Source organism: Fusarium falciforme, chromosome 3, assembly GCF_026873545.1.
Source record: "Fusarium falciforme chromosome 3, complete sequence".
Classification (NCBI taxonomy): domain Eukaryota; kingdom Fungi; phylum Ascomycota; class Sordariomycetes; order Hypocreales; family Nectriaceae; genus Fusarium; species Fusarium falciforme.
Window position 1 is genome coordinate 3,893,109 of NC_070546.1, and position 26,944 is coordinate 3,920,052.

Sequence of the window (26,944 nt, forward strand, 5' to 3'; positions counted from 1 at the left end):
TGAAGGTTCCGATTCAATTCGATTCAAAAAGAGATAGAGAGATGATGATCATTTTGGGCATTATTCTTGAGGGTATCATGACAGTAATGTTACAAGATTGTACAATTGGAGACACTCCTCTTATTCTTATCGACCACCGCCACCGCAGCAGCCACCTCCCGTCGTGTTGCCCTTTCCAGCCGTAAGGATAGACTCGTTGTCTCCTCGCTCCGTGTGCTCGTGTATCCGTAGCTCTGAGGCCATTGTTAGCATCATGACCTCCGCCCATGACAGGTGCAAGGCTGCACTGTATCCGACTTACTGTATGTATCCTTGCCCTCCTCTGTCTTCTTGCCCTGCACCACGTTCTCGCGAAGAACCTTGGCTACCTCCTCGGCGTGCTGGATGGCGGCCGTGGCACCGGAGGCATCGATCGAGGCCTTTTGGCGGAACTCGTTGCGGATCTGGAGCTGTGCGGCCGAGAGAATATGGGTGTCACCTGTATGAAGAGAATTGTTAGTATCATTGAGAAATAGTCGACTTCATGAGTGCAGGCCAAAGAGGCAGAGGTACTGTCATGAAGCCTTGCGTACCTTGGAAGGCGATCCGCGCCGCGCGCATCAGGTGTCGGTAAGCATTGAGGGCAGGGACGGTTGCCATGATGACTATTTAAACAAGGACTGAACAATGGCTCTATCTGAACGAGTGAGAGGTTTGTCGTGACTTGTCGTTGTCGGCTCAAAAATCGAGTTGAAGGCGGCGATAAATCGGAAGAGAAAAAAGAAGCCATCCATTTGTCCCGAGGCGTGGAGTTCCACGGCTTTGGTTGGTCAGCGTAATTCCGGATCCCTGGACTAGCCACGCAGTCTTAAAAAACCTAAGATATTTATTGAATCAATGGTCTCTGGTTTCTAACGCAAAAAAAGGCCCCCAAATATAATAAATAAAATATTCAAAGATTTATGATGTTATTTCTTATTTCTATCTCTTATTTAGCTTATAGTTAGGCTATAAGGTGAATACTCGTTATTGACTGAACTAAGTGCAGCCGTTCTGGTGTCTCGTGCTGGCATCTGATAACGCTATAACACAGCAGGGAGGAGACATGACGCCCCATGCGAGTCGAGAAATGAATGAGACACCAGCTCCCCTCAAATATAATAATTAGCTAAAGCTATATTATCACAAAGGTAAAGCTTTAGAGCTTCTTTGACTATTCTTATTATATTCTGTCTGTTATCTTTAGAGGAGGACAAGCTAAAGGGTTTGTCAAAACGTCTCTCTTTTTCCTCGACCCGGGTGTGCCCGCTATAACCACTCTCAATTTAGTGCTGTTCCCACTGAAGAGGCGTGCCCCTCACCCCACCAAACCATTCATGGTGGGGGAATTCGACATGTGCGCCTAGAGAGAAAAAAAAAAAGGTCACCAAAAAAATCGGGAATTTTCTCTTCCTCTTTATCACCAACAACAGCCACCAAATCACACACCATGGCTTCCGTGGCTACCGTGACACTTCCCCTCCCCGCCCTCCCTAGCGGATGGAGCGCAGAGAAGGACTTCAAGGCCATCGGCCAGCTATCCGAGGCCACTCAGCGCAGCATCGAGCCCGTTGGCCCTCACTTCCTCGCCCACGCCCGCCGAGCCCGCCACAAGCGCACCTTTTCCGAGGATGACCGCATCCAGGCCCAGGAAAGCGCCAAGAAAGTCGAGGACGGCGATGAGAGTGACGAGAGCGAGCCCGAGGACCCCATGATGCTTCAGCGCGAGGCCAAGGACTGGAAGGTTTGTGATTTTCATCTCTGTCTATCTGTTGTTCGGAGTCCCACTAACACCCTCTACAGACCCAGGACCACTACAAGATTCTCGGCCTCTCCAAGTACCGCTACAAGGCCACCGAGGACCAGATCAAGAAGGCCCACCGCAAGAAGGTCCTCAAGCACCACCCCGATAAGAAGGCTGCCCACGGCGGCGAGGACGACGACCAGTTCTTCAAGTGTATCCAGAAGGCCACCGATGTCCTTCTCGACCCTGTCAAGCGCCGCCAGTTCGACTCGGTCGACGAGGAGGCCGACGTCGAGCCCCCCACCAAGAAGCAGCTCCAGAAGGGCGACTACTACAAGCTCTGGAGCAAGGTCTTCAAGTCCGAGGCCCGCTTCTCCAAGACACACCCCGTTCCCACCTTTGGCGACTCCAACGCCACCAAGGAGCAGGTCGAGGATTTCTACAACTTCTGGTACAACTTTGACAGCTGGAGAACTTTCGAGTACCTCGACGAGGATGTCCCCGACGACAACGAGAACCGTGACCAGAAGCGTCACATGGAGCGAAAGAACGCCAACTCGCGCAAGAAGAAGAAGGCCGAGGACAACGCCCGTCTTCGCAAGCTGCTCGACGATGCCTCAGCCGGTGACGAGCGTATCAAGCGCTTCCGACAGGAGGCCAACGCCGCCAAGAACAAGAAGCGTCTCGAACGCGAGGCCGCTGAGAAGAAGGCTAAGGAGGATGCCCAGGCCGCCAAGGAGGCAGCGGAGAAGGCCGCTAAGGAGGCTGAGGTCGCGGCCAAGGCTGACCGCGAGACTGCTAAGAAGGCCAAGGAGGCTGCCAAGAACGCTGTCAAGAAGAACAAGCGTGTGCTCAAGGGCTCCGTCAAGGACGCCAACTACTTTGCCGCCGGCGAGCCCAGCCCCGCCGACATCGACAACGTCCTGGGCGACGTCGAGACTATCCAGGGCAAGATCGATCCTGATGAGATCGCTGCTCTGGCTGGCAAGCTCAACGGTCTCAAGGTCGCTGACGAGATCAAGAGCGTGTGGAGCGGAGAGGTCAAGAGGCTGGTTGAGGCCGGCAAGCTCAAGGACGGTGATATCAAGGTCCTGGCTTAAAGGCGAGATAACGTTGGTACATTGTGTATGTCAGGATATGACGGTTTCTAGATAAAATAGATATGATGATATGGCTCCTAGATTAAATACGACGAGTTGGATATGCTCAAAATGCTATCCAACTACGTTACCCCTTTCAAACCCCATTCTTGAATCTATGGTAACACTTGTGTGGAATATTGTGTGACGACCTTGTTATTATTGTGGCAGCGTACCTCTTGCAAATTCCTTCTTCAGAGCCTCCCGAACAGTCATATGCCAACCGTGGAGAGACCATGCCGTTGATACAAGTTCCATGTGTTCAGCCAGAAGTGTTCTTGATTTCCTGAGAGGAGGTGCAACTCCATGAGTTCATGTACAGTAAAGAGTAGAGAACCATATCCCCCAACCAAACGCCAGAGCAGAGATAAGCCCAAGAGCAGAGTAGAATAGGTATCCCCAGAATGTCCAAAATGACCAAACGCCCTGACCCTGATAACAACTGTGTGCCTGTGCCCCTTGTTCTACAGACCATAACCCCTTGAATCTCCCCGTGACCCTATGCCTCTCTATCCAAAGACTGTCCCAACACCATCTCATAGTAAATTCCCTTCTTCGCCACCAACTCCTCATGCTTTCCCCTTTCAACAACCCTCCCGCCAGAAAAGACGGCTATCACATCAGCATCCCTGATCGTGCTCAACCGATGAGCAACAGCAACCGTTGTCCTCCCCTCTGCTGCCCGATCCAACGCCTCCTTGACCACCTTCTCCGACTCCGTGTCTAACGCACTCGTCGCCTCATCTAAAAGAAGGAGGCGTGGCTTGCGGATAAGGGCTCGTGCTATAGCGATGCGTTGACGTTGTCCGCCAGAAAGGGAGAGACCTTGGTTTCCACATGGTGTGTGTAGACCTTCGGGGAGAGAAGAGACAAAGTCGTAGACGTTGGCTTGCCTGCAGGCTGAAATGATGTCTTCGTCTGAAGGTACACCTTCCTCGATGCCCAAAGAGATATTTTCCCGGATAGAACCTTGATACAGAACCGGTTCTTGCTGGACGAGGGCAATGTCTCGACGATGGAGACGTCGATCCTTGGTCTTGATATCTTGGCCATCTGCACGGATCAAACCTGACTTAGGGTCGTAGAATCGCTCAAGCAACGCAATCATGGTCGATTTGCCACAACCAGAAGCACCGACGAGGGCTACCATCTTGCCAGACTCGATACCAATATCAATCCCCCTGAGGACCTGCAGCTTGGGACGGCGAGGGTAGGCAAAGTCAATCTCCTCACAAGAAACTTCCAGCCCCTTTTCAGAACCCCCTTTCTCGCTAACAGAAGCATCAGGGCCGTTGTCGTCGTTGTCGTAAAGGATCTTCTGGCGCCGGAGTTGAAAGATGTAGTTGATCGAGGTTCGCGCCTTGGTAACACTTGTGCTGTACTGGAAAAGCATAGCAGCGGCTTCTCCGGAGAAGATGACGGCGATGAAGATGACGTAGAACTGGTCGGTCGAGTATTCGCCTGTTGAGACAAGACGTCCGCCGTACCTATTGGCTGTCAGCAACCTATTCTTTGCAAGGGAATAACAAATTGCTTACCAAAAACCCAGAGCCATAGCCAAGAAAGAAGCCGACTGACTAAAGGCGTAGAAGAGCATCTTCCATCCCAAGCTACCAATGGCCTCTCTCGCAAGTCCCTCAAGAGCACCACTATATCTCTCGATAATAGCCCGCTCCAGCGCCAGCGACGAGACAGTTCGAATACCAAGCACGGCTTCTGAAGCCAAGCTACTACTCTTTGCAAACCGATCAGCTGTATCGTCGTCGAACTTGTACTCGAGACGAATCCGCACGTATCCCGAGCCAACGAGGACTGGCAGGGCACCTAGTGTTAGGACAAGACCGAGCTTCCAACCGTATGCAATGGCGAGGACAGCGCTGGATATGACGGTGACACAGTTGATCAGAATAAGCGCCACATTGATCGACAATAGTTCCTGGAGGTTCGTAGGCTCAGCTGCCAACCTTGAGACGAGAGCCCCAGTTCCACGGTTGGGGTCGTCGAAGAAGGTCATGTCTTGTCGAAGGGTGTTGTCAAAGAGCTCTCCACGGTAAACTGCCATGATGTGCTAGAAGTTCAGTCAGTTTTAATATTTCACCGTCAGCTCGGGCGAAAAGAAGACTTACTTGACCAACTTCATTGCTGACCCAACCAGCGGCTGCGTAAACAACGAGATTTCCAAGAGCAACGACAAAGAACATGAGGGAGAAGAAGTTGGCCTTGCTAACGTCTTTCGTCTCAAATGCCGACATGGTTCTCGAAAAGAGAATAGCCAATGAAGGATAAGTAGCGCCTGGGATGGCTCGAGTTAGTTTACACCATTCAGCAAAAAAAAAAAAAAGGGGGGGGGGGGGAGGTTCAACTTACCTCCGAACAATGCAACTATTACCAGGATGAATCCATGAATCCACATGGATCTCTGCTCTTTCACCACCAATGCGAGACCCTTTAAAAGTCCATAGTTGATCTCATCCTTGTTGGTGATATCGGCTGTTGCATGTGCTGAAGCACGAGATAGAACCGGGTCGAGGCCAGCAACAGGCTCATCCTTTTCCGTCTCGTCATCTTCCTCTGATGAGGCACCTTTACCAAGATCTTGTAGACGAACAAGGCGTGAGTAGGTTCCGCCCATTTCAATAAGTTCCTTGTGCGAGCCTTGCTCAATAGTATCACCCTTGGCCATGACGATGATATTGTCGGCGTCTCTAATCGTAGAGAGTCTGTGAGCAATGACAATCATGGTTCGACCTTTCGCAACATTGTTCAAGGCCTGCTGCACAATCTTTTCCGCGTTTGGGTCGAGGGCACTAGTGGCCTCGTCGAGCATCAACACCTTGGGGTTGGAAATGATGCTTCGAGCAATGACCACACGCTGCTTCTGTCCGCCGGACAAAGATGCACCTCGCTCACCAATCCAAGTATCGTAACCCTATCTCAGAGTTAGTAGTGGTCCTCGAGACGATGTGTCGCTACTGACATTGGGCAAAGTCTCAATGAAGTCATGGGCGTAGGCCGACTGACAAGCCTCAATGACCATTGTGCGCTTCTGGTCTTCTGGTAGGTCAGCCATGTTCGTGCCTGTGAGACCATCCACGACATTCTGGTAGATTGTCCCACTGAACAGAGTTGGTTCCTAGTAGACACTGTTAGTACAATGCCTCTTTCTCCCTTGATACTGGGGCCCATACCTGTTGCACCATCCTGATATTGGTCCTCAGCCATTGCAGGTTCAAACCCTCAATCGGGTGACCATCAAGGGTGATTGAGCCATCACTTGGCATGTACCATCTCTCCAATAGGCCAAAAATTGTGCTCTTCCCTGATCCGCTGGCACCAACGAGGGCGGTAGTCTTGTCTGCAGGGATATCGAGGTCCAAGCCATGAAGGATCGTCACATCAGACCGAGAAGGGTACGCAAAACGGACACCACGGAACTGAATGTCGCCTTTGAAGTCGGCGATCTGGTCTCCTTCCTGAGATAGGGCGTCGATCTGTGATTTTCGGTCGATCATCTGGAACATCTCTTGCGCAGCAGCTGTTGCCTTCGAGAGAGCCACTGTCTGAGGGGCGATCTGAGTCAGGGCCGTAGCAGCGACAAGGACCGCAAAGATGACGCTGTATATCAGGGCCTGTAAGCAGATATGTCGAAGTGGAAAGCGCAGTCAGAACTCACGTTACAACCGTTCCAGGCTCGGTAATCTCTCCATTCGAGTACATCCTCATTCCCTGCCAGAATGCCAAGCCGTAACCAGAGAAGATGCAGAAGAACTCGGTTGGGAAAAGAATGACGTAGACCAGCGACTTCTTGCGGCCGACTCTCCTTGCTTCTTCGAGGATTGACGTGAACCGTTTCGACAACTTGGGAAAGGCCCAGAAAGCATGAGCGGTACGAATAGTCGAGAAAGCCTCTTCGGCCAAGGAACTCGACCTCGAATAAATGTCAAACATGGTGTACTCGTAGCCAATGTCGACAACGACTGCAGCAATTGTGACGATAATGTTGACAGGGACGATGGCGATGACAATCAGAGTCAGCTTCCACTGCACTGCAAAGGCGACAATGAAGGCCGTGACAAAGGTTGACATGCCCGCAATGGTCAGACCGAGTTTCTCAGAGATGCCCTGGTTGATCAGGTTGCCATTGGTTGTGATTTGTCCAGGCACAGACGAGGCAGGAGAATCAAAGAAGGCAACCTCTTGACGGAGTGTGCTCTTGACAAAGTCGACGCGCAAGGCCTTTGTAGTTTTAATGGCGGCGATGGAGACGAGTATCTACAGTAGAGTGCTCTAGTCAGAGGGATTCGCATAGTGATAAGGCGAAGCACTTACTGTCCATATGTAGGTCAAGACAAACCTCCCAATGAACAGATACACAAAGTATAGACTGGGATTGTCAGTTATTAACATGTCTTGAAGAACGAATGAGAGTCGCCTCGTACCTGTACTTGGCAATCTCCTTTCGATAACCCGCAGGAGACAGTTCTCCGGACACGAAATCGTTGAAGACGTTGATAAACTTGCCAAAGACAATATCCATGATTGGCAGCAGCGTTCCCGCGCAGATCATGGCAATAAAGGCGATCGAGTTGAGGATCCATCCGAATCGATCGTTGTAAGTGAAGATGCGCTAACAGGTGGTCAGCACTTTAAACCCAGCAGCCAAACACGCAAAGACTTACCAAGTAATACTTGAAGCTCGTATCCTTGTTTTGGTCTTTGGTATCTTTTACTCCCTTATCGCCATCACCGTCAGCCTTGACAGCCATACTCGTCTCTTGCTGCTGACCGGTAGAACCACAGGTAGAGTCACCCGGCCGGGCCTCCTGCACCTCGTTCTTCTGCTGCTCAGCCATCATCACCACAACCGAACAGGCAGCCAGAAACTGAAAAGAGCAGAAAAGCCAAGGGCAGCAGAAAGCAAGGTCATTGTTTTAAAATAAGCTTGCTTCTTGGCATCGCAGTCCGCAAAACCCGGGGAATACGGTACAGCCAATAAAGTCGATGCATCATCACATTTCTCGGCCCACGGGGGTGCCAAGCGAAAAAGCAACTGTAATTTCCAGGCGCGGTCCTTTCAGCCGCTGAGCCAAATTCAACGACTCCGAGTCCTAGATGAGCGTACGTATTCGTCGTTTAAGAAGGGCATCATAACGGGCCCATGAAACAAAGTTGCAGCAGGGATGATTTGTTCGGAATATGAAAGAGAACAGGCATAACGTGACATGACGTCTCAGAGCAGGAGCCGGAGATTCATTCCCTTCCCTTCGGATCGAATCAAGATGACAGACAGCCACACCTGCCACCCAAACTAAAGCGATCGCCACATGGATCGGAGCTTTCAGCCACACCTTTCACTCTCCGGAGCATCAACGCCCCCGGTTCGGTCTCCGCGGCGCCCGACCGCTCCTCGAATTCATCCTTGGATTAAGTAGTCTCAAGCTTTCTGCGTCGTCAGCATTCATAGATCCTGCTTTTATGTTGAATGGTTCATTGAAAAGCCAGGGCATTTCTCCCCCAGAAACTCTTTGAAGCAAAAATCCACCCGTCCTTTGGCTTGTGACAACCCCTCCTTTCTAAACAGCCTGAAGTTTGGTGCATATCAAACGTATGGATCAGTCCAAGGTTGGCTCGACAGCCGGGCCCGCGGGTCCCGATGACACTGGAAGACGAGCGGTAAGTCATTGATTTTAGCCAAAAAGTCTTGCTGGGCCTCATGTCGACGGTGTGCCCTATGCTCCCTGTGCTGATGTACATGCAAGCGGCCTTGCTCGTGTAAATGGGGAGACGTGCAGCCACACGACGACACTCGTGGGGAACAAACAGTTACTCTTATGAATCAATGCTGACTGTATCCTCGATGGGGTAAACAGTGTGATCAATGTCGTATGAGAAAGGTGAGCATTACCTAGACATGTCAAGTCTATCTGCTGCTTCGTTAGAGAGGCAGCGTAGATCACACGAGCAGATGGAATAACACAGGCTGCATGTAATAGATCCGCTGCGATAAAGACTGGCCTTGCTCCAACTGCCGCATCGCCAAGCGATCCTGTACATCTACAGGCGTTGGCCAGAGACCCAAAGAGCCTCGGCAACGAGTCCTGATCTCGTCCCAATAGTTGGTCCCCCCCATACCTCCTCCACCCATCCATATCTACACCCATGATTTTATACCCCACGAAACGTCACCCCATACGCGTACCAGGACCAACCAGATAATACCAGTTGCTGACCTGAGGCCTGGGTGCCCTGTAGTGAACGCAAGATCGACCAGATCGAGACTCGTCTCGGCAGCATCGAGACTATCCTCCGTGATCTAGCACAGCGGCCCGTTTCCACCCCCGCAAGCAACATCCAATTCCCTGTAACTCCTCAGCAGTCCTCTGCGCAGCCTGGTACAACTACCGCCTCCACTGTGGGCTTCGAAAGCTCTGATGACGAATCCGCATTTGGTGGTGACTCGGTCATTGCCCAACAGACCAACTTTGCCAGCGAGTTCCTTGAGCACGCCGTTGAGCGAACCTCTTTGCAAGATGTCAGCCCCAAGATGTGGGAGGCTCTCACCAACTTGAGGCAGTTAGCAGAGCTTCAGAACCGCCAGTCCATCAGCCATGGTCCTCGCTTCCCTCTCCAACAGCCGATTCCACAGGGTGGCCTAGTCCAGCTTCGGATGCCACCAATGGACGTTGTAGTCTCTCTTCTCAAACGCATCAGAGGTACTCCCGCCAGCCTCTCCTAACATAATCCCTTCTGCTGACGCATCAATCCAGCATCTCCACCGGGCCTCTTCACCTTTGTCTGCTATTTTGTGGGCATCAGTGACTTTTCCAACCTTTGCCGTTTGGTCTACTTTCCCACCGACGACTTTTCCGACTCCGCCTTCATCATCGTCAATGCCGGTCTCTATTACTTGTTCTTGGAGCAACACACATTGACCGATAATGAAGTCGTCAAGGAAGAGTTCGTCTCGTACCTTCATACATGTCGAGTCAATCTCGAGACTGCCCTGGCAAAGGTTCCACTCTTCATGTCTGCCAAGATCGAAACTGTCCAAGCTCTTTTATTGGGTGTAAGTTGAAGCGTTGCAAGCTGAGCATGTCTCGAGCATACTGACCAAGCGACAGACCCTGTATGCCATTGATGTATGCAGGCCGTCTGTGGCCTGGCATCTGAATAGTGCTGCTGCCCAACTGTGTCTCACAGCCGGTTTCCACCGAAAGGAGCACTCATCCCGCGACCCAGAAGGATCCAGCGTCAAGGGCATCTTATTCTGGTACATTTACACAACAGACAAGGCATTGGGTATACGGCTAGGCCGCGCTCCTGTAATCCAGGACTGGGATATCGATATCCCACGTACCTTCAACTTTGAGGGCATACTGAGTCTGGAGACCAAGGCCATTGCCACCATGTGGCTCAAAGCTGCAACACTCCAGGGTCGAGTATATGAGCAATTGTGTGTGGCCCCCACCGCATAAACCTCGAAGCTTCAACTAACATGACACAGATTTTGCCCAGCAGCATTGGCGCAACCACAGGCGGTCATTGTCGAAAGAGCCCGGATGTTGGCAACCGAATGTCGTCAAGTGGTGGCGGAAGCGACTGAAAGCCGAGGCCTGGCCATCGCCTCGCTGGAAAAGATAGGAGCGTCACCTCTTGTCGATGTCCATGTCAAGGGCGACGAGGTACAGCTGCTTTCAACCATGACTCTCATATATCGAGCGATCCCCGCTCCAGAGGGCTCTATCAGCCGGTTTTGCGACGAATGCGTCGAAAGTGCGCGACGGGCAATACACACGCATCTGGCGTGTATGGAAATGGTGCGAAAGGACCCAAATGCCAAGACCATTTATGTCCATTGGTATGTTCTAACTGACTACGGCTCGTTTCCCTTTGGTTCTGGCTGACAACTATTGCAGGAACTTGGTGTTGACTCCGTTTGCTCCTTTCTTTGTCCTCTTTTGCTATGTCATCGAGACGCTATCAGCAGAAGATCTTGACTTGTTAAACAAGTTCGCCGCATCCATTGCGGAGGCTGTCGACTCGTCCGAGACTATGACGAAGCTATTCAGACTCTGCCATGTCATGAGCAACGTAGCAGCGCTATATGTCGAAGCCAAGTCGCAGCAGCAAGAGGACCAGGCAATGGTGCCCATCGGAGATGAGTTCGAGGTGTATCTGAGCCAGCTCGGTTTCATGCCCACAGTGGATCAACAGGCCATGAATGCCGCGAACGATCCCAACGCAGTGTTCCATGAGGGCTCGCAGGTTGCGCAAATGGCGGACTGGATGTCGGGAAGCCGGAACCTGCTTGGGCTATTGGAAGAGGATATAAGCCAGATAGGCGGACCTCAGTGGCCCGGACAAATGTGAAGAGCAGGTTCAAGCGAAATAGAAGGCTCTCAACTCTCAACTCGGCTGGTCGTGACGATAGTCAATATCTGTTTATGTTGGTGAAGTGTTTGTGCAGGGCTTAATCCGTAGGGAACCTGGGGTCGTAGACTTCGTAGCCTTCATCTTCGGTATCGCTCTCTGCGGACAGGTTCTTCTGAAGACCTGGGTTTGTCGGAGCAGGCTCAAGAACGTTAGTTGGCTTGGGCTTCTCCACTGCTGTTCCTGATGCACTGCCCTCAACCTTGGTGAAGGCGCTCTTAAAGCCACTCTTCTTGAAGCCGCCCTTCTTAAAACCTCCTCCACCTCCACTGTTACCATTGGCTCCTTCTTGACCAGGGAGTTTGATGCTGATGAGGCCGTCTGCCTTGGCCTCGGCCTTGCGCGCACGTGAACCCGCGTTTGGATCACGCACCATGGCCTTCATGTCCTTGAGGCGCTGCTTGTGGCTGTGGTCATAGCTGCTGAGATGCGCCTCATAATCATTCATGCGGGAGTATCCTTTGGAGCACAGTTGACAATAGAAGGACTTCTGCGCCTCACGCGCTGAGGAGGTCTGCGCTGGTGGGAGGGTTTGGTGTCGCTGAACGCGTCAACGAGGAGTCTTTAGAAGACAAATAAGAACTTACTGGCGGCATGATGAAGATATCGGAAAGCGGCAAGCCGATAGGATGTTCCGGGAGCGCGCAAAGATCTATGCGAAACTTGTACGACGTAGTGTTAATAAGTGAAGTTCATGTGATGGATCCCAGATGCTTGAATCGAAGATGAGATGAGCTCCGAACACGCTATGCGCTAATCCATTTTAGGTAAAACTTTGATCCAGCTGCACTTAACCAATCGACACTCGGCGGGTGTTGCTGACCGCACGGAAGGTGCCAAGGTCCCCCGGGACCGCCTCAACGTCACTGTCCAGGGGCATCTGGCAGGGCCTTCCAGAACAAGTTGCCCCAGAGTTTAGGGAGCATCCCCGTTTCCTCTGGGCGTTGAGGCGCTAATCCCAACTGGAAGGGACGTCTTCCCATCCCACGCGCCGTCATCATTTCTTCCCATCCTCCCCACCAAAGTCCGTTGTCCTTCTTGATTTCTGTCTTGCAAAAACACCCGCTCCTCCTCGGTTGGGTATGGTTGCACCATGGACGCCGACCAATTCCCCGATTCTCGAGACTCGCTAGCAGGCTACCTGCCTCTCCAACATCTTGATCCCACGCCGGTAGACTCGCCGCCAGTAGATGCCGATGAGAGCCGCCGAGATCTCGGTCCACCGCCCCGAGGAAGCGATGATGGGTATGAACTCGTGGAGTCGGACGATATGGAGGGCAGTGCAGTTTCAATCAAGGCTCCTTCAACTGGTGCTCCAGGCTTGAGCTCAAGCGCAAACCTAGCAAGCAGCACTTCATCTGGTACTGCCACAGGTCCTGGTCCTATCTTCTATCGTGAGTTCTTTCATTTACCCTCTCGGTACTCTGTAAATACAACATTGCTAACTCCACGCCAGTCATGCGGATTCAAAAGTTCTCGAGCTACGCAATGGGTATCTTTACCTCGCTTCATCTCGCCAACGTCTCCCTCATCCCCGCTATCACGAGATCTGTCGCCGGTTCCGAGACCTATCTCCTCATGACTCGCGAGATCTACCAGACCTCGCTTACCGAACCCATCCTGGTCGCCCTGCCTGTGATAGCACATGTCGGCTCCGGAATTGCTCTTCGTCTATTGAGGAGGTCGCAGAACATGAAGCGGTACGGCGCTGCTACACCGGGAATGTATGCGCTCTATCGGTCAAGGACAGAGCTTGAGGACCCCAAGAGCGCCAAATCTGCATCACCATGGCCGGCGTTGAGCAACATTTCGATATCCGGCTACGTCTTTTCTGCCTTCTTCGCTGCCCACGTTTTTGTCAACCGCTTTTTGCCATTGCAAGTCGAGGGTGACAGCTCCAATATTGGCCTGGCCTACATCGCCCACGGTTTCGCTCGACACCCTGCCGTTGCTTGGTTCTCTTATATTGGCCTCCTTGGCGTTGGATGCAGTCATATGATCTGGGGGCAGGCCAAGTGGCTCGGCTTGGCGCCGTCGACAAAGACAGTCTGGGGACCCGGATCGATGACCATAAACAAGAAAGTCAGGACGCAGAAGAGAAGGAGATATACCGCTCTCCACGGTGTGGCGATATCTTTTGCTGCCCTATGGGCGGTCGGAGGCCTAGGAGTTGTCGCAAAGGGAGGCCTTACGGAAGGCTGGATTGGCAGGGTGTACGACGAGATTTTTGCAGCTGTTGGACTGTAAAAACCAAAACTGACGAAGCATTTGGGTTGGAGTTTGGGTCATTTACACGGAGATATCTTGGGATTCAACATCGGTATGCGCATCATGGAAATACCCACAGTCAAGACGATGGAGAGAAGAGGAGGAAGAATATATGTCGATTAGAGTAAATTGGACATGATCATAACTTAAAATTGATACATATCATTCATGAACGAATGTCTATTTGCCTTTGTCCCATCCCTTGCGTGGGCGATCATCAGCAGCGCTTCCCGTCAGATCGCCGAGTACAGGGTAGTCTCCGGTCAACCACCGAACTTACCATCGCCACCGACATTTCCAATCAACCTTAAACCCTCACATCTGCAACACCACGTTCCCAGCTCGACTTTCTAATTTCGCCACTCGGCCTTCTTAGCTGTTCGCAGGCTTGCCCTGCACAGCGCCGGACGACCTGCCTGACATGCCTCCAAAGCGAAAGCTTCCGCCCGCCGAGGGAAGCTCCCCGCTCTGCGACGATACAGCTCAACCCTCGAAACGGATTCGCCTTGCGCCTAGAGCCTACGACCCGCCCTCTCGCGATATACTGACCAACATATCTTCCGAGCTACTCCTACGAATCCTCTCCTTCCTGTCCTCCTCCGAGCTTCTCTCCATCTCCCCCACCTCCCGCCGTCTCTATCGCCTTTGTTCCGATCCGCATCTTTGGCGGGAGCACTACTACGAGCGCTTCGTCCTCCCTCGAGCTTTACGGATTCCTGGCTTTCGAGGGGGTGCAGCTGGAGGAACAAGACTACAGTACTCTGCGCGACGGGCCGTATGGGCGGATGGACGGAAAGGCAGGGTAGTGGACGTCGGGCAAGACGATGCGCTCAGCAACGCAACCGAGGGCGTGGACTGGAAGAGACAGTACAAACTGCGGCACAACTGGGCTAGAGGCAAGTGCGCAGTAGAAGAAGTCAGCGTACGAGATGGTTTAGGGGACAGTGGTGGACAAAAGAGAACACTGGTCAAGGTGGTTGAGGGCATCGCGATAACGGCCGATTCGGAATCTGGACTGCGCGCATGGGACCTGCGAACACGGCGACCGATTGCGCAAACCGACCTCTACGAGAACGAAGTCTGCAGCGACAGTGCGCCGACATCATTGGCGGTGGACGAGTGTGGCTCTGGCAACCTGGTGGACATTGTGGTCGGATTCGCAGAGGGTGGCTTCGGAATATGGAGACTGGATCCTAAGCGCAAAGAGTTGACGAGACGATATCGGCACGAGAAGAGCTGCAATGGAGAACTTGTCGCGGTGGCATGCGGACACCCGTACGTACTCACAGCGACGAGCGCAGGCTTGATATCGCTTTATACGTTCAACCGGCCGGCAGCCGACAGAGAAACAAGCGGGGAAGACGATACCGACGGCGACGACTCGACGAGCAGATCGAACCCGACGAGCGCCTCATCCTACGAACATACGAAACCTCAAGATCCGAAGGTGACACAGGGGCACCTCCCGCCTCCCTACCTCCTCACATCACTCAGGTCGCACACCACACACCTCCCCCTAGCCCTCTCCATCCGTCGCATGTCGTCCTCCGTGAGCGCCTCCATCGCCTACACCTTCTCGGTGCGTGACGGCTGGTGCATTGGCGTGCAGGACCTCCTCATCAAGCCATCGCCCTCAGGCAACGACGAGATCACTTCCCGCCTCGCCTCGACGCTGCCTATCACATTCTCCCCAAAGCTCACGACACTCTGCTATAGCCACCCGTATCTCCTTGCCACCCTCCCCGACAACACGCTAGCCCTACACCTCTGCACCTCAACGGCGACGTCCCTCTCCCTTTCCCCGCCAATCCGCCTCTGGGGCCACACTTCGGGCATCTCGGACGCTGAGATCACGCCCCGGGGCAAGGCCGTGAGCATCAGCACGCGAGGCGACGAGATTCGCGTGTGGGAGCTAGAGGGAAGGGTCGGAGGCAACAGCATCGAGGTACGACCTACGACTAGGCAGCCAACCGATGACGCAGACAGTCCCCCACCACCGCGGACGCCTCCGCGAGTTCTAGCTGAGTGGGAGGACCGTCGGAATTGGGTTGGCTTTGACGACGAGATGGTCATCGTGCTCAAGGAGGCGCGGGACGGCCGCGAGAGCTTGATGGTCTACGACTTTACGTGATGGTGACTGCCAAGGCTGACAGCTACGTCGGCGGTGACACCAACAATTCAGCTACTCTGTCGACCAGGGTGAGGGCCAAGGCGGCAGGAGAGCCAAATTCAGAACCTCATCCCCAACCACAGGACGGCAACTCGGCATCTAATGCCAAGTATTTGCTCGGAATCTAAGACTCTGCCCCCATGGCAGGCTTCAACGCCAAGCTTGAGTCCATAAGCCTTGCCGCATATTTCACCGTCTCCCTCGAGCGCGTTATTTGGGGTACATGTTCATCTCATCGCATGAGACTGACTGTGTAATTGTGGCAAACGTTATCAGCCCGATAAGACGAGGGTCGCAAGGCCGCTTCGACTCTACAATTATCTCGAGGAGAAGGCCACCGATTCACGGCGCCCGTGGCTGAGCCTGCCTACAAGGAGGTTACAGTCAACAACTATCGGATCCGATTCTAGGACCACGGAGAACAACTCGAATCAACGAACAGAAAGCAATAGAAAGAAACAACTGTTCTCTATCGATTTAGCGGAATGCATTCCATAGAAGGGATGAGACCCGTAGATGAAGCTGTATCACATACAGTCAATGAGAGCAATCCACACTGATGACTGATAACTCGGGTCGTTTCGGTCGTTGCGGCGCAGGGAACGTCGTCCGGAGAATACCTACCTCTTTACACGCGTATACGTGCCAAGCCATAGCCCCATCACTGTTGGCCAGATCTTGAAACTCAAGACTCGCTTATTATTTCGGGATCTCGAGTAGAGTCTAACGTTTCAATGTTTCCAAGCGGGCCAAGCCATTGGCCAATGAGAATTCACTCGGATTTACTCCTTGTTACAGATCCGTCCAGGCTGTGTCTTGTATCAATTCTTCCGCAAATAAAACGTCTACTCGTTCCCACTTTGAGAGCTCCCGCAACGGTGATTTACCTCTGCCAAGCGCCCTCGCGCGAAACAAACGGAGATGAATCTTCAGGAAAAAGGGTTTTGCTGATCAAGGTTTCTCCAGCTTGGCGTTTAGATTGATAAAGTATTAAAACATGGGCAACTTGCTGTCAATCTTTGCCTTTCTCTCAGACAGCAACAACATTCGTTCTTTTTCCTTACTTACACTTTCGTTCATAGGCATTGATTGTCACTAAATTTCAACTGTATTATTTTTTATCTATCCAATTGTATTATCCAAACCCAGACTCAAAATGTCTTCCTCCATTCTTTTCGCCGCTGGCCTCCTCGTTGGCGCCGCCCAGGCTTACACTCAGGTCAACGTTGCCTCTCCCTTTATGCTCAAGAACATCGACCCCATCGTCTTCCCCGGCGAGTACAGCAAGTCTCACCTGCACTCGTTCTTCGGCTCCGACGCCGTCACCGTCAACACAAAGACCAGCGCCGAGCTCCAGAAGGGCTGCACCAACGCCGAGAACCCCAACGATCTCTCCGTCTACTGGATCCCCACGCCTCTCTACACTGCTGATGGAAGCTCCTACGAGCCTATTCCTGTTATGCGCTTCAGCGCCTACTACAACCTTGGTGAGACCCCTGCCGAGGTCGCCATCCCTCAGAACTTGAGAATGGTTGCTGGTGACGCCAACGCCCAGACCCAGGCCGACGTGCCTGCCGATGCCAAGGTTGAGTGGATGTGCGAGGGCGAGTCTGTCCCCATCGGCGAGAACGGCTTCCCTACCTCGACCTGCGGCACTCACCTGCAGCAGCTCCTCTACTTCCCGCAGTGCGTCAACGAGGAGACTCTCGAGACTGCCTACAAGTCGCGCTCCTACGGCACTGGCAACTGGTGCCCTGAGGGCAGCAAGTCAATGCCCCAACTGCGCTTCAGCATCCGCTACGATCTGCGCAAGGTTCTCCCCAACGGCTGGAGCGGCGAGGCGCCCTTCAAGCTGGCCTGCGGCAACGCCTGGTGCTCGCACGGCGACTTCATCAACGGCTGGACCGAGGAGGCTGCGCAGAACATGGTTGCCACCACCGAGGACAAGCGCAAGTTCTTCGAGGTCAACGGTGCTCTCGGAGGTTTCAAGGATGGTCCTACCTGCGAGGCCAAGGACGCTGATCCTGAGAACGGTACTAGCGACTATGCTGAGAGTGTTGCTGTCATGAGCAAGCGTGATGTCTCTGCTTGGGGATGGAAGTCCAAGTCTCGCTTCGTCCGATCTGCTTAAGTTGATAGCTTGCTGCGCTCAACGACTGGATGGTTCAGACTAGAGACAACCGTAGCTTGTACATAACTACGCGTAAATAAAACCCGAAATTCAGTCAGACCGTAGTCTCCCAACGTGATATTCTTTCAGTACCGTAATGTTTGCTTCAATTCGCATCGTTGGGCTCCTTCTGGATCTCAAGGGTTGACTGACATGATAGCTCAGTAGCCTAGACTAGATTCTCACATTAGACAGTTATAGTTGCGGAAGGTTGCAGACAAAGAACTATTTAGTATCATTCTCTACTATGTGCCTCATCTATCGCCAATAACTGACAACTATACAAGAGACATACATCTCCAGCTTTCGTACAATAGCCCCCCCTTCTTCTCCCACAGATAGACACATATTAATTGTCTTGGTCAAGGATCAACTTCAAGTCAACCAGGACTCGCTTTCGAAGTCTGCTCGGTTACATCTGTTTCGCAGATGGTAAACTCATGGTTGAACCTTCAAGGGAAAGGGCGCCATGGATGATTACGAGACTCGGGTAAACTTGAATGCTTGACAGTATAACTTGGGACTATCGAAGCAATTATTATACCTAGCCCAACCTGTGTGTAGTGAGTTAATATACATCTGATGGTGCTGTAATTCTGAACACAACGAGAAGCGCGGCACACCATCGCCACGATTATGATATGGGACGTCTATGGAGGTAAGATGAATATATTATCGATATGAATTGTGACACGAGGAACGAATGGTAGAGCCAACATGGTAATATCCTCTACATGCTTAGGGATGCCTGTATTTAACCTCCCAAGCTGGGTGCCTGTTCCGATTATATAGTCCTGTACAAGTGCCTTGGAGTAGGCACATGTCTCAGTCAGTGGGCAATCGAGATGGTTAACTCAAGGATAGAATTATGGATACCGACGCTTTTTGAGCAGTTTAATCGTACTAGATTGGGACGTATGAGGACTTTATAATCGATGGTCCTCATAGGAAAGACGGAAATGATGGAAGTCCAAGAGCGACGCGTTGGACACGGCTTCATCCAAGAGCAACAATGCGCATCAGCATACATCAATAGTGTGTCAGCCTCGGTCAACAAGGGGGACAGAGAGCTCCGGCAGAGCTCTCGCCTTTGTGCCAACGAGAGCAGGCATCTCCGACCATCGATCAGAGGCGGCGCACTGACGAAGCTCTGCGCCGCGACCTTAACCAACAATGGTAATTGCCGCCAGACCAGCCCAACGCCACTTTACTCTCCCACGGAGAAAAGAATGCTGGCAAACCCTGATACGCCCATCGTCTGCCCTGGATCTGGGCAACATCCGGGAGCCTGGGTGATGTAGCGTCTAGGCACACCCAAAAAGTCATGGTCATGAGCCAATGATTTGCTAGACTTTGACCGCAAGGCAGCACGGCTGGAACTACCCCAGCTCTGACTACGCACTACTACTAGAGATCTGATGGGATCAACCTAGGGCCAGGAATCGAAAAGCAAAAAAGAGAGTCATCAGGTTGGGTGGCACGAAATGGACAAGCTCGTCGCAGCATTCCCCCCCAAAAGGCAAATGACTGGTCCAGAGGCTTGAAGCATCAAGAAAAAACCAGGCACAGCCGGCTGGGCTTTCTCTCCACCGCTATTCAGAAAACAAGAGAGAAAAGCCAATTCATCAAAGGCAGGCAGACAGGTCATGTTGCACAACGAGGCATCTTTCAGGGGGTGGCTGTAAGGATACATTTTCAGCCCATCACCTCTCTCTCGATAGCGCATGGCGAGACTTGAGGCCACCACGATGTGATGACATGGCAGATCGACAAAGAAAAACAATGCAACACACAACGTTATTCAACAATAGAGAAGAAGATCAAACCATTCAAAGATCTGAAACAAAAGACGAGGTTTAGCTTGGGTCTCAAAACCTTTCGACAACAAGCGCCCGGGACTTGGGGTCATAAAATCCATGCAGCGAGATTGCATCCTCATGCACATATGTGTGGCTCCACGGCATAACAGAGAGAGGCATGTCGTACTTGACAGCGCATCACCAGGGGGTGTTTTTTTTTTTTTTTTTTTTGAGAAAAGAGAAACTCTCTCCATTTTTAGTTCAAGGCACGCACATCTCAAGGCAAAAACGGGCCCTTGGGCCAAGCAGATATTGACACGCCCAGGAACCAAGCCAAGTCCTAATGTGAGGTACGGCTACGTCAGTTGCAGCTTCGGGTGGAATTGACATTTTTTGTTTTGTAAAAATCCATGCATTTTACTACGCTCGGTATTATTCCTCCGTTTCTTTGACCGCCCTGCCTTCTCTCTCACCGTCTCTTGTATTTCCAGCCCATTAATTTAACTCCTCGAGTAAGTAGGGGTGGGTAAAAAGGGGGCAAACTAGAAAAGTGCAATGTGAGTATCTTATTGGACAAGTTGATTAAAAATGAAATGCAAGTTGCCGTTGTTCTTTACCGTCAACAAAAAAACAACAACAACCCCCGCCGGAAGTCGATTTTCACATGGAGAGAGAGAGAGGGGTCGTCGAGTTGGTTCTCAACGAGAGGAGCGGAGAGCGGTGGGTCTGCTTCCGTTCTAGAGGTTTACAGTGGAGATGGGGACTTTGTTGTTGCTGTTGTTTGCTTGCTTGCTTGCTTGCTGCTGAAGAAGGAATTAGGAGGGGAGTGAAGCTATCATTCTTACTCTTCTTGTCAATTGGCCTGACATTGATTGCCAGTTGGCATTGATCTGATCCCACGACAGAGTAAAAAGTCATCCAACTTTCAAGCTGAATCACACCTTTCAATCTTTCCCAACTCCCGAATCGAATTGAATTGAATTTTTGTCAGAATTACCCGTGCACGCGGCCCGAATCTAGCCGCCGGGAGAACAAAAAGAAGGGCGGGCACCTTTGTTCATCGACCTCCGTCTAGATTGGCCGAGGCCCTCCCGAACGGACGGCGGCGCGCCGAGAACGGAAACGGAGGCCCGACGTGAGGGAGAGAGACGGTGGGTGGTGGGGACCTCAACAGGAGACGGTGGATCGATGGAACGGTTCCCCGTGGACAACAAGTGCCGAGAAGAAAAAGAAACGAAAAAAGGAGGATTAATCATGGATCCCAGGCTTGGGATCCGGTGGGGGAGATTGAGCCCGAAAGCCGAGGCTGGCTAACGAAAAAAAGAAACGAGGGGTGATAAGCGATAACGAGATTGAACAAAGACTTACAAGACTAATATCGGCTGGGACAGCTCTAAATGAAGCTTGAATGGCCTCGTGACTGTTCAATGTAAACCATAAACAAGAGAGATAACGATCCTCATGAGGTCAATCAACTCAATCCAACCCGAGCGAGTCAATTGAACCAACCTCGGGCCAGCTATCGCGGGGTTTCTCACTGACTCCCGTCTTCAAAGTAGCGTTCAAGACGGAGCGGAGCGAACCAACAAAGGGGACGACGCCAACACTAGGGTTCATCCACTAAAAGCCGGGCGCCAGGCCCCGGGTGACACAGACAAAAGTCAATGATGACGTCTTCCAACCCAGGAGGGAATACGCACACGCACACGCCCGTCGCGTTCTAGATCGCGCCGGATCTTTCTCTGGGCTGCCTGTACTGCTGCACGACTCGCTCCGTAACCTTGGTTTTCCAATGCAAGGCGTGCTTGGAATGACCACCGTTCTGAGGGAGAATTGATGAATGCGCCTCCATGTTAGTCGGGCGGCATCAAGACGAGACAGGCGTCGGCTCGATGCTGCTGAGTGCTGAGACAATGCTGATGACTTGCTGACACCTGCGAGTCTCGGGTGCCCTCTTCCGTCCTGATCCTGCGCTGGCCCTGGTCAAGTCCTGTCCTCTCCCGTTGCGTGCTGCTGCTCCTGCTCTGCGCTGCGCTGCTGATGTGCTCAGACTCACCACCGTCAAGCCGCACGTCTCAAACTCTCTCTCACACACAGCAGCAACAAACTTGTTCGCCAGTGTCTCAGAGCGGTCAAGTGACTGGGCGTAGCAGCGTAAAAAGGGGGGACGAGCAAAGTGCTTCACGGGACCTTCCTCGTGAGCCCGACACAGACGCACACAGCCTTGAGCCTCTCCTCCCCATGGTCCTCTCACCGTCCAAAGCCGCCCTCTCTCGTGTCAATGCCAGCCCATTCGGGAAACGGAATGGATGGATGGGAGGGTACGCGCGCCGAGCGGGCCGTTTCACAAAGCAAGGGATTGGAAGCGCGGTAGCCCTTGTCCCCCAGCCTTGATGAGCAGTCATGGAGGGTAGACGCCATCCTCTTGTTGTGTCTTGCTTGTTTGTCCCTAGCCTAGCGTGAGGCAGTCTCTTTGTCCTTGTCCGTCCTTTGTCCTGGCTGGTGTGTCTGTCTTGCATTCGTCCCTGCCTACACATGTGAATCAATCATATCCTGCTATCGCCCAACTGATAAGCACGTCCCGACACTAGACGAGACGCCTTGTCATGCGCTCCCTCTATTGCTCACCTGCCAGAGGGCTGATTCATGATCCGATATGGATGGGAATGGTGGGGAGAACAACCAAGTCCTGGACTTTGTCTGCCCGCACCAAAAACTCCGATGAGAAACAGCCCATTGCCGACCGATGTTCGTTCCGAATCGGAACGGAATTCATACTAACTCATTTCTAGTCAAACATAGCATCCAAGGCAGAAGAGGCGTGCAGAATGCGACTGGCTGTTCGCAATCCTTAATCAAGTTTCTGAAGCATCTTGGAGGATGCACGTCCACCTAGTCCGTGTTGGCTGCATCGAATTGCTTCTCGGCTGGCTGGTCGGCTCGCATCTCCTCCTCTTGTTGCTGCTGATGTGATCACACTTGGAGTAGAGACAGTAACGGTAGAGCGCACAGCCATTGCCCGCCCTTGTCCTGTAGCACCCAATTGCCTGCCGCTCCTTTGCCAATCTATCGTTGTTGCTGACAATTGCACTCGGCTTGGCCGGATATTCGATTCTTCAAAGTCCGACCGTGTCCGGCGCATTCAAGTCGACCGGCGTAAATAATCAAGCAAATTCCGTCAAATCCGAATGGACATGGTTAATTCCTCATGGAAAGCCGAAAACTAGTTGAAATTGCCACTGTGCAGTGCGTAATTCGTAATGCGCCGGAGGGCCTGAATGCGACGAGGTCCAATGCGAAGCTGTCGCACGTTGACATTGGATGGCGCGCTGTCGCATTCAGTCCAGCACAGCACAGCACAGTACAATACTGTACCGTCCTCTGTCTGCCCTGTGCTCATGTTGACACTGACCGACCAACCTCTCCACACATTATGAGCCCACATACACATGGACCACAGCACCTAATGCAACTCACAGAGTCCAACAAGCACAGGTCCGTCTCATGTCATCGAGAGATGATGACGTTGGCCTTCGGCGGGCATGGAAATGCCATCATCCCATCCCCCATCGACAACAACTCGACCCTCAAGCGCCCTGGTCACCAATCAGCAAGACTTCCAGAAGCCCCAGAGCCCCAGTACGGGACGGGAGTCTCTCCTTATCGATAGCCCACCGCCCATGCTCATGCTCATGCTCATGCCCATGCCCATCACCCTCACCCATCCCACGCCCCCTGTCCCATGCAAGAGTGCGCCCCCATGCACACCCAGCACGCTAGGCCAGACATGACTTGGCGCCAGGCCTTGTTTCGGCCTCTTTTAGTGCTGCTTCTGAGGCAGACCCAGCCTGCTTCTCCATATCCTGTGACTCACATCTCGTCGGTGTGGGGGGGATGCGCTGCGAGAGAGTCCAGAGGTTGGGTATGCTGCACGAAGTGTATACGCATCCAGCAGCAGCAGGGCAGTCAATGACTGCGCGACGAGGCATTGGAATTTGGAATCCTGGAAAGAGGGACAGCAACCTGAACCTGGTGGCGGTGTCTCCAAAGTGCTCCAGTCTGGGTACCCAAACACTTTGTGAGGCCGCCCGTCAGATTGCAAGTATCCCAACTCTTGGCCACTCGGAGACCCTCCCCAAATTCCATTGGAGGTCACCGAGAACCAGGCTGCGCTTTATCACTCCAGAAGCTCCATGGCTCAGACCAACTGTCACGCGGGCCCCTATTAAGCCCACGGATGATTGACGACGACGCGACGGGACATGGAACAAGGAACTTGCCACGGGGGTCGCAGCCTGGCGCGACAGATTTCCAATTGAATTCGCCTCGCCTTGTCACCTCGTTGCCTGTCACTTGGAGAGAAGCGCTTGTGCTGGACGTTATCAATTGACAATTGCCAAGAGCCCACGTCTTGCGCCCGTCGTCGCCTGCGGCCAATTCGGTCTTCTCTGCGCGCGACAAGATCCCACGTCTGTTGGGTCGACGAGCAAACATCCGACATTGGATCCGTGTTAATGAGCACCGGCCATCGGGTGAGCCACGGCGTCGCGTCGGCCGCGGTGGGGGTCCTTCCCTGGGTTTCCCCAAGAAGCAACTCTCAAGGACCCCAAACAAAGGGTCTGGAAATCCGGAAGCGGGACCGATTGACGAGATGCAGCGTGGCAGCGCACTGAAGCCACAGGCTTACCACAAAGGAACCGTCAATCAGTTCTCTTACACCGAGAAGGGCGACTAGAGTCGAGGCAACCGACATGTCTGTGTATCGCCCTGAAAGTTCAATAAAGGCACAACCTACAGGCATCAATGCCCAATAGCTGCAGGTCAATTTACAGAGTGCCACTTGGCTCGTCAGGACGGAAGCCATTGCGCAGCTGTGGTAAATAACTGAGGCTGGTGCAGCAGAGGTGAGGCAAAGCCTGAGGGGAAACGCTGCTGAACCCAGACCGCAAGTCAGACAAACGGTGAGGAGACAGTCTGCCGCAAGCAAGAGACGGTACAGTAACTGTCAGCCAGTCGGAGAGCCCATAGTTGGCGCCCAGCGTTCTTGATCAATTGGGCGTTGGGCAGCGAGAAGACGTGAAAGAGGAGGGGCTGATTCAAGACATGAACCGTCACACGCAGAGGGCACACGCCCCCCTATTTTAGGTCTTCTTTCCTGGAGCAACCATGATTCGTCCTAGACCGTGAGAAAGGAGGGGTAACAGGATCAATATCACCAGAGCAGGCATCGGCCGTGACGACGACGAGGAAGACGGAGCGAGAAGCAAGAGCCGAGCGATGGAACGAGCGAGTGAGTGTGGGAGCGTGGTCGAGATAACGGATAATGGTGTCGCGGGACTCTCGTGTGATCCCAAGGTTGCAAGCCTCATCAGAACAAGTCGGGATGGGGAGGACGATCGACAACGCGATGGACATGTGTTTAATGTAGGGGACGCGCATCTGCCGCCGACAAGCCCAGATCTACGACGTCTCTCCGGGGCTTCTGTAGGAACAGCGAGATGGGCCATGACACTTGTCTTGGAACTAGCTGGGTTGGGGAGATTTGGCGCCGGGCCTCGTGGACGCTGCCCGTCCTGACCAAGCCACGAGCGCCTCGGTCGATGAGATGAATGGCTCGGCGGGCTAGATGGGATGTGTACCTACATGTCGCATACCAAGGCCTGGATGGCGCACGAACTGCCTGCGCGTCGAATTGGACCGCCAGCGTCGCCAATTCCTTGGTTGCTTGGCTCAACGACTGGCCGCCGGCCTCATCGCCTAGCTGTAAGTTGTTACGAGCAAGGCAAGGTGAAGATGCAGCTGGTGCTTCCAGCGGCCACTAATGCGCATCAATTGCCCTGGCAGTATGCCCTTGAAGATGGAGCCATTGGATAGACAATCATGAGCCGTGGGATGAGATGGGATGCGCTGTGGGGATATTTACCCGTGGAACCTGGGGGGCCTTGTCTCTGTCCCGTTGCGCCTCGCCTCGCCGGCCGTCTATGGCATGGTGCTGGGTATTTGGCGTTCTTGGAGCTGGGTTCGGGCTCCTTGCCCTCGCTCGCTCGTCTCGCTTCAAGTTGCTCTGCCTGCGACTGTCATTAACTGTCTTCTTGACCGTCCGTTCTCGCTTCGTCATTCGCTCCACTCACACTATTTGCAGATGGGGTTCTTTGTGCTTGGTGTACACAGGAAGCAAGCTCAGTTCCTGCTTGCGCGCGCATGCGCGGAAAAAGGCAAATTCAAAATTCCAACTGCCTGGTGCAGAGGCCAGGCAGGAGATTGGACAATGCCCCAGAGCGAAAACGAGGGACCCAAGAGCGTCGAGCAATGGCTCGCAATTGAGAGCGAGCTGAAAGACGGGGAGGAGAAAGAGGGGTGTAAGTGTCTCCCGTCCGTCGCGCGACGGATGGATTGCATTGCCCACAGACGACACACCAAGAGAGGTAAGATGGAAGACGGCAGCCACACCTCAGTCGAGAGGGTGGGATATTTTGGGAATTGTCACCGGACAGGCGCACCCCTCCCGTGGCTAATGGCAGGTCCCTGATGACCGCTTGGACTCTGGTGTCTCGGTTGCGCAACCACACATGACTGCTGAGATGGAGGGAGTGGACGTAGCGGGAAAAGGCAATTGGACTGCCCTTCTTTCAATGCTTCCAGAGTCCCCCCAATTTCAGGTCAGGACTGTCGTTGAAGCGGCAGATATCACAAAATCCTGTTCCAAGGTGATGCGCTCAGCTAAGCGTGGAGGTAGATACGTGGTGAGCATGAGGTGGGATTGAACGTTGCTGCTTCCTTCCTCCCCCAGCTCAGCCCAGCCCGTGAACTGCAGCAGACCAGACCCTTCGTCCAGGCCAAGTGCAGCAGCCTGCAGGCAGTCGCTGGGGGGAAAGGGAAGGAACGAGCCAGTCCAGCCCTGGGAACCTGGCGCAAGGGGAAAGGGGGGCTGAAGGGCCGCTGAAGGGAGTGGATCAATTGGGCGATTGGCAGCAGCTACAGCCTTTCAGGCATTGGGGGCCATTGTAGACAGGAGGTGTGTTCTGATCACAAATCTGGCATCGTTGCATTGTCACATTTCGCCTTGGTTGAGGAAAACCACGTTTCCTTTGCTGCGCATACGCCGCTGCCCCAGTCCACCCCTCCCCTGACCCCCTCCCTCTTCTCCCGTCTTTCCTTGCTGGACGCCACAAAGTTGTGTCTGAGTCCAGTCCTGAAGGTGAGAGT

The 26,944-nt window shown here is 53.0% G+C and overlaps 8 protein-coding genes across 8 annotated transcripts; 5 read left to right on the forward strand and 3 right to left on the reverse strand.

Moving 5' to 3' along the window:
- Nucleotides 1-126: 126 nt before the first annotated feature.
- NCS54_00445200 (Mitochondrial zinc maintenance protein 1, mitochondrial) lies at nucleotides 127-639 on the reverse strand (the record flags this gene model as incomplete). The annotated part of the gene is made up of 3 exons (XM_053149987.1): nucleotides 127-233; nucleotides 302-478; nucleotides 573-639. The coding sequence occupies 3 exons, from the start codon at nucleotides 637-639 to the stop codon at nucleotides 127-129; spliced, it is 351 nt and encodes a 116-aa protein (XP_053005962.1).
- Nucleotides 640-1,468: 829 nt separating this feature from the next.
- Nucleotides 1,469-2,862, forward strand: NCS54_00445300 (J domain-containing protein; the record flags this gene model as incomplete). Its single annotated transcript, XM_053149988.1, has 2 exons — nucleotides 1,469-1,762; nucleotides 1,822-2,862. The coding sequence occupies 2 exons, from the start codon at nucleotides 1,469-1,471 to the stop codon at nucleotides 2,860-2,862; spliced, it is 1,335 nt and encodes a 444-aa protein (XP_053005963.1).
- Nucleotides 2,863-3,400: 538 nt separating this feature from the next.
- On the reverse strand, nucleotides 3,401-7,757 carry NCS54_00445400 (Hypothetical protein; the record flags this gene model as incomplete). The annotated part of the gene is made up of 10 exons (XM_053149989.1): nucleotides 3,401-4,388; nucleotides 4,440-4,969; nucleotides 5,028-5,194; nucleotides 5,269-5,830; nucleotides 5,879-6,034; nucleotides 6,090-6,516; nucleotides 6,575-7,173; nucleotides 7,231-7,285; nucleotides 7,341-7,528; nucleotides 7,581-7,757. 10 exons carry the CDS (start codon nucleotides 7,755-7,757, stop codon nucleotides 3,401-3,403), a joined length of 3,849 nt encoding a protein of 1,282 aa, XP_053005964.1.
- Nucleotides 7,758-8,554: 797 nt separating this feature from the next.
- NCS54_00445500 (Fungal-trans domain-containing protein) lies at nucleotides 8,555-11,271 on the forward strand (the record flags this gene model as incomplete). Its single annotated transcript, XM_053149990.1, has 6 exons — nucleotides 8,555-8,574; nucleotides 9,154-9,614; nucleotides 9,669-9,967; nucleotides 10,023-10,354; nucleotides 10,406-10,759; nucleotides 10,818-11,271. The coding sequence occupies 6 exons, from the start codon at nucleotides 8,555-8,557 to the stop codon at nucleotides 11,269-11,271; spliced, it is 1,920 nt and encodes a 639-aa protein (XP_053005965.1).
- A 100-nt stretch (nucleotides 11,272-11,371) lies between these two features.
- On the reverse strand, nucleotides 11,372-11,927 carry NCS54_00445600 (C2H2-type domain-containing protein; the record flags this gene model as incomplete). Its single annotated transcript, XM_053149991.1, has 2 exons — nucleotides 11,372-11,872; nucleotides 11,919-11,927. 2 exons carry the CDS (start codon nucleotides 11,925-11,927, stop codon nucleotides 11,372-11,374), a joined length of 510 nt encoding a protein of 169 aa, XP_053005966.1.
- Nucleotides 11,928-12,424: 497 nt separating this feature from the next.
- Nucleotides 12,425-13,578, forward strand: NCS54_00445700 (DUF1691 domain-containing protein; the record flags this gene model as incomplete). Its single annotated transcript, XM_053149992.1, has 2 exons — nucleotides 12,425-12,725; nucleotides 12,788-13,578. 2 exons carry the CDS (start codon nucleotides 12,425-12,427, stop codon nucleotides 13,576-13,578), a joined length of 1,092 nt encoding a protein of 363 aa, XP_053005967.1.
- A 442-nt stretch (nucleotides 13,579-14,020) lies between these two features.
- NCS54_00445800 (F-box domain-containing protein) lies at nucleotides 14,021-15,730 on the forward strand (the record flags this gene model as incomplete). The annotated part of the gene is made up of 1 exon (XM_053149993.1): nucleotides 14,021-15,730. One exon carries the CDS (start codon nucleotides 14,021-14,023, stop codon nucleotides 15,728-15,730), a length of 1,710 nt encoding a protein of 569 aa, XP_053005968.1.
- Nucleotides 15,731-16,925: 1,195 nt separating this feature from the next.
- NCS54_00445900 (DUF1996 domain-containing protein) lies at nucleotides 16,926-17,900 on the forward strand (the record flags this gene model as incomplete). Its single annotated transcript, XM_053149994.1, has 1 exon — nucleotides 16,926-17,900. One exon carries the CDS (start codon nucleotides 16,926-16,928, stop codon nucleotides 17,898-17,900), a length of 975 nt encoding a protein of 324 aa, XP_053005969.1.
- Nucleotides 17,901-26,944: the final 9,044 nt, after the last annotated feature.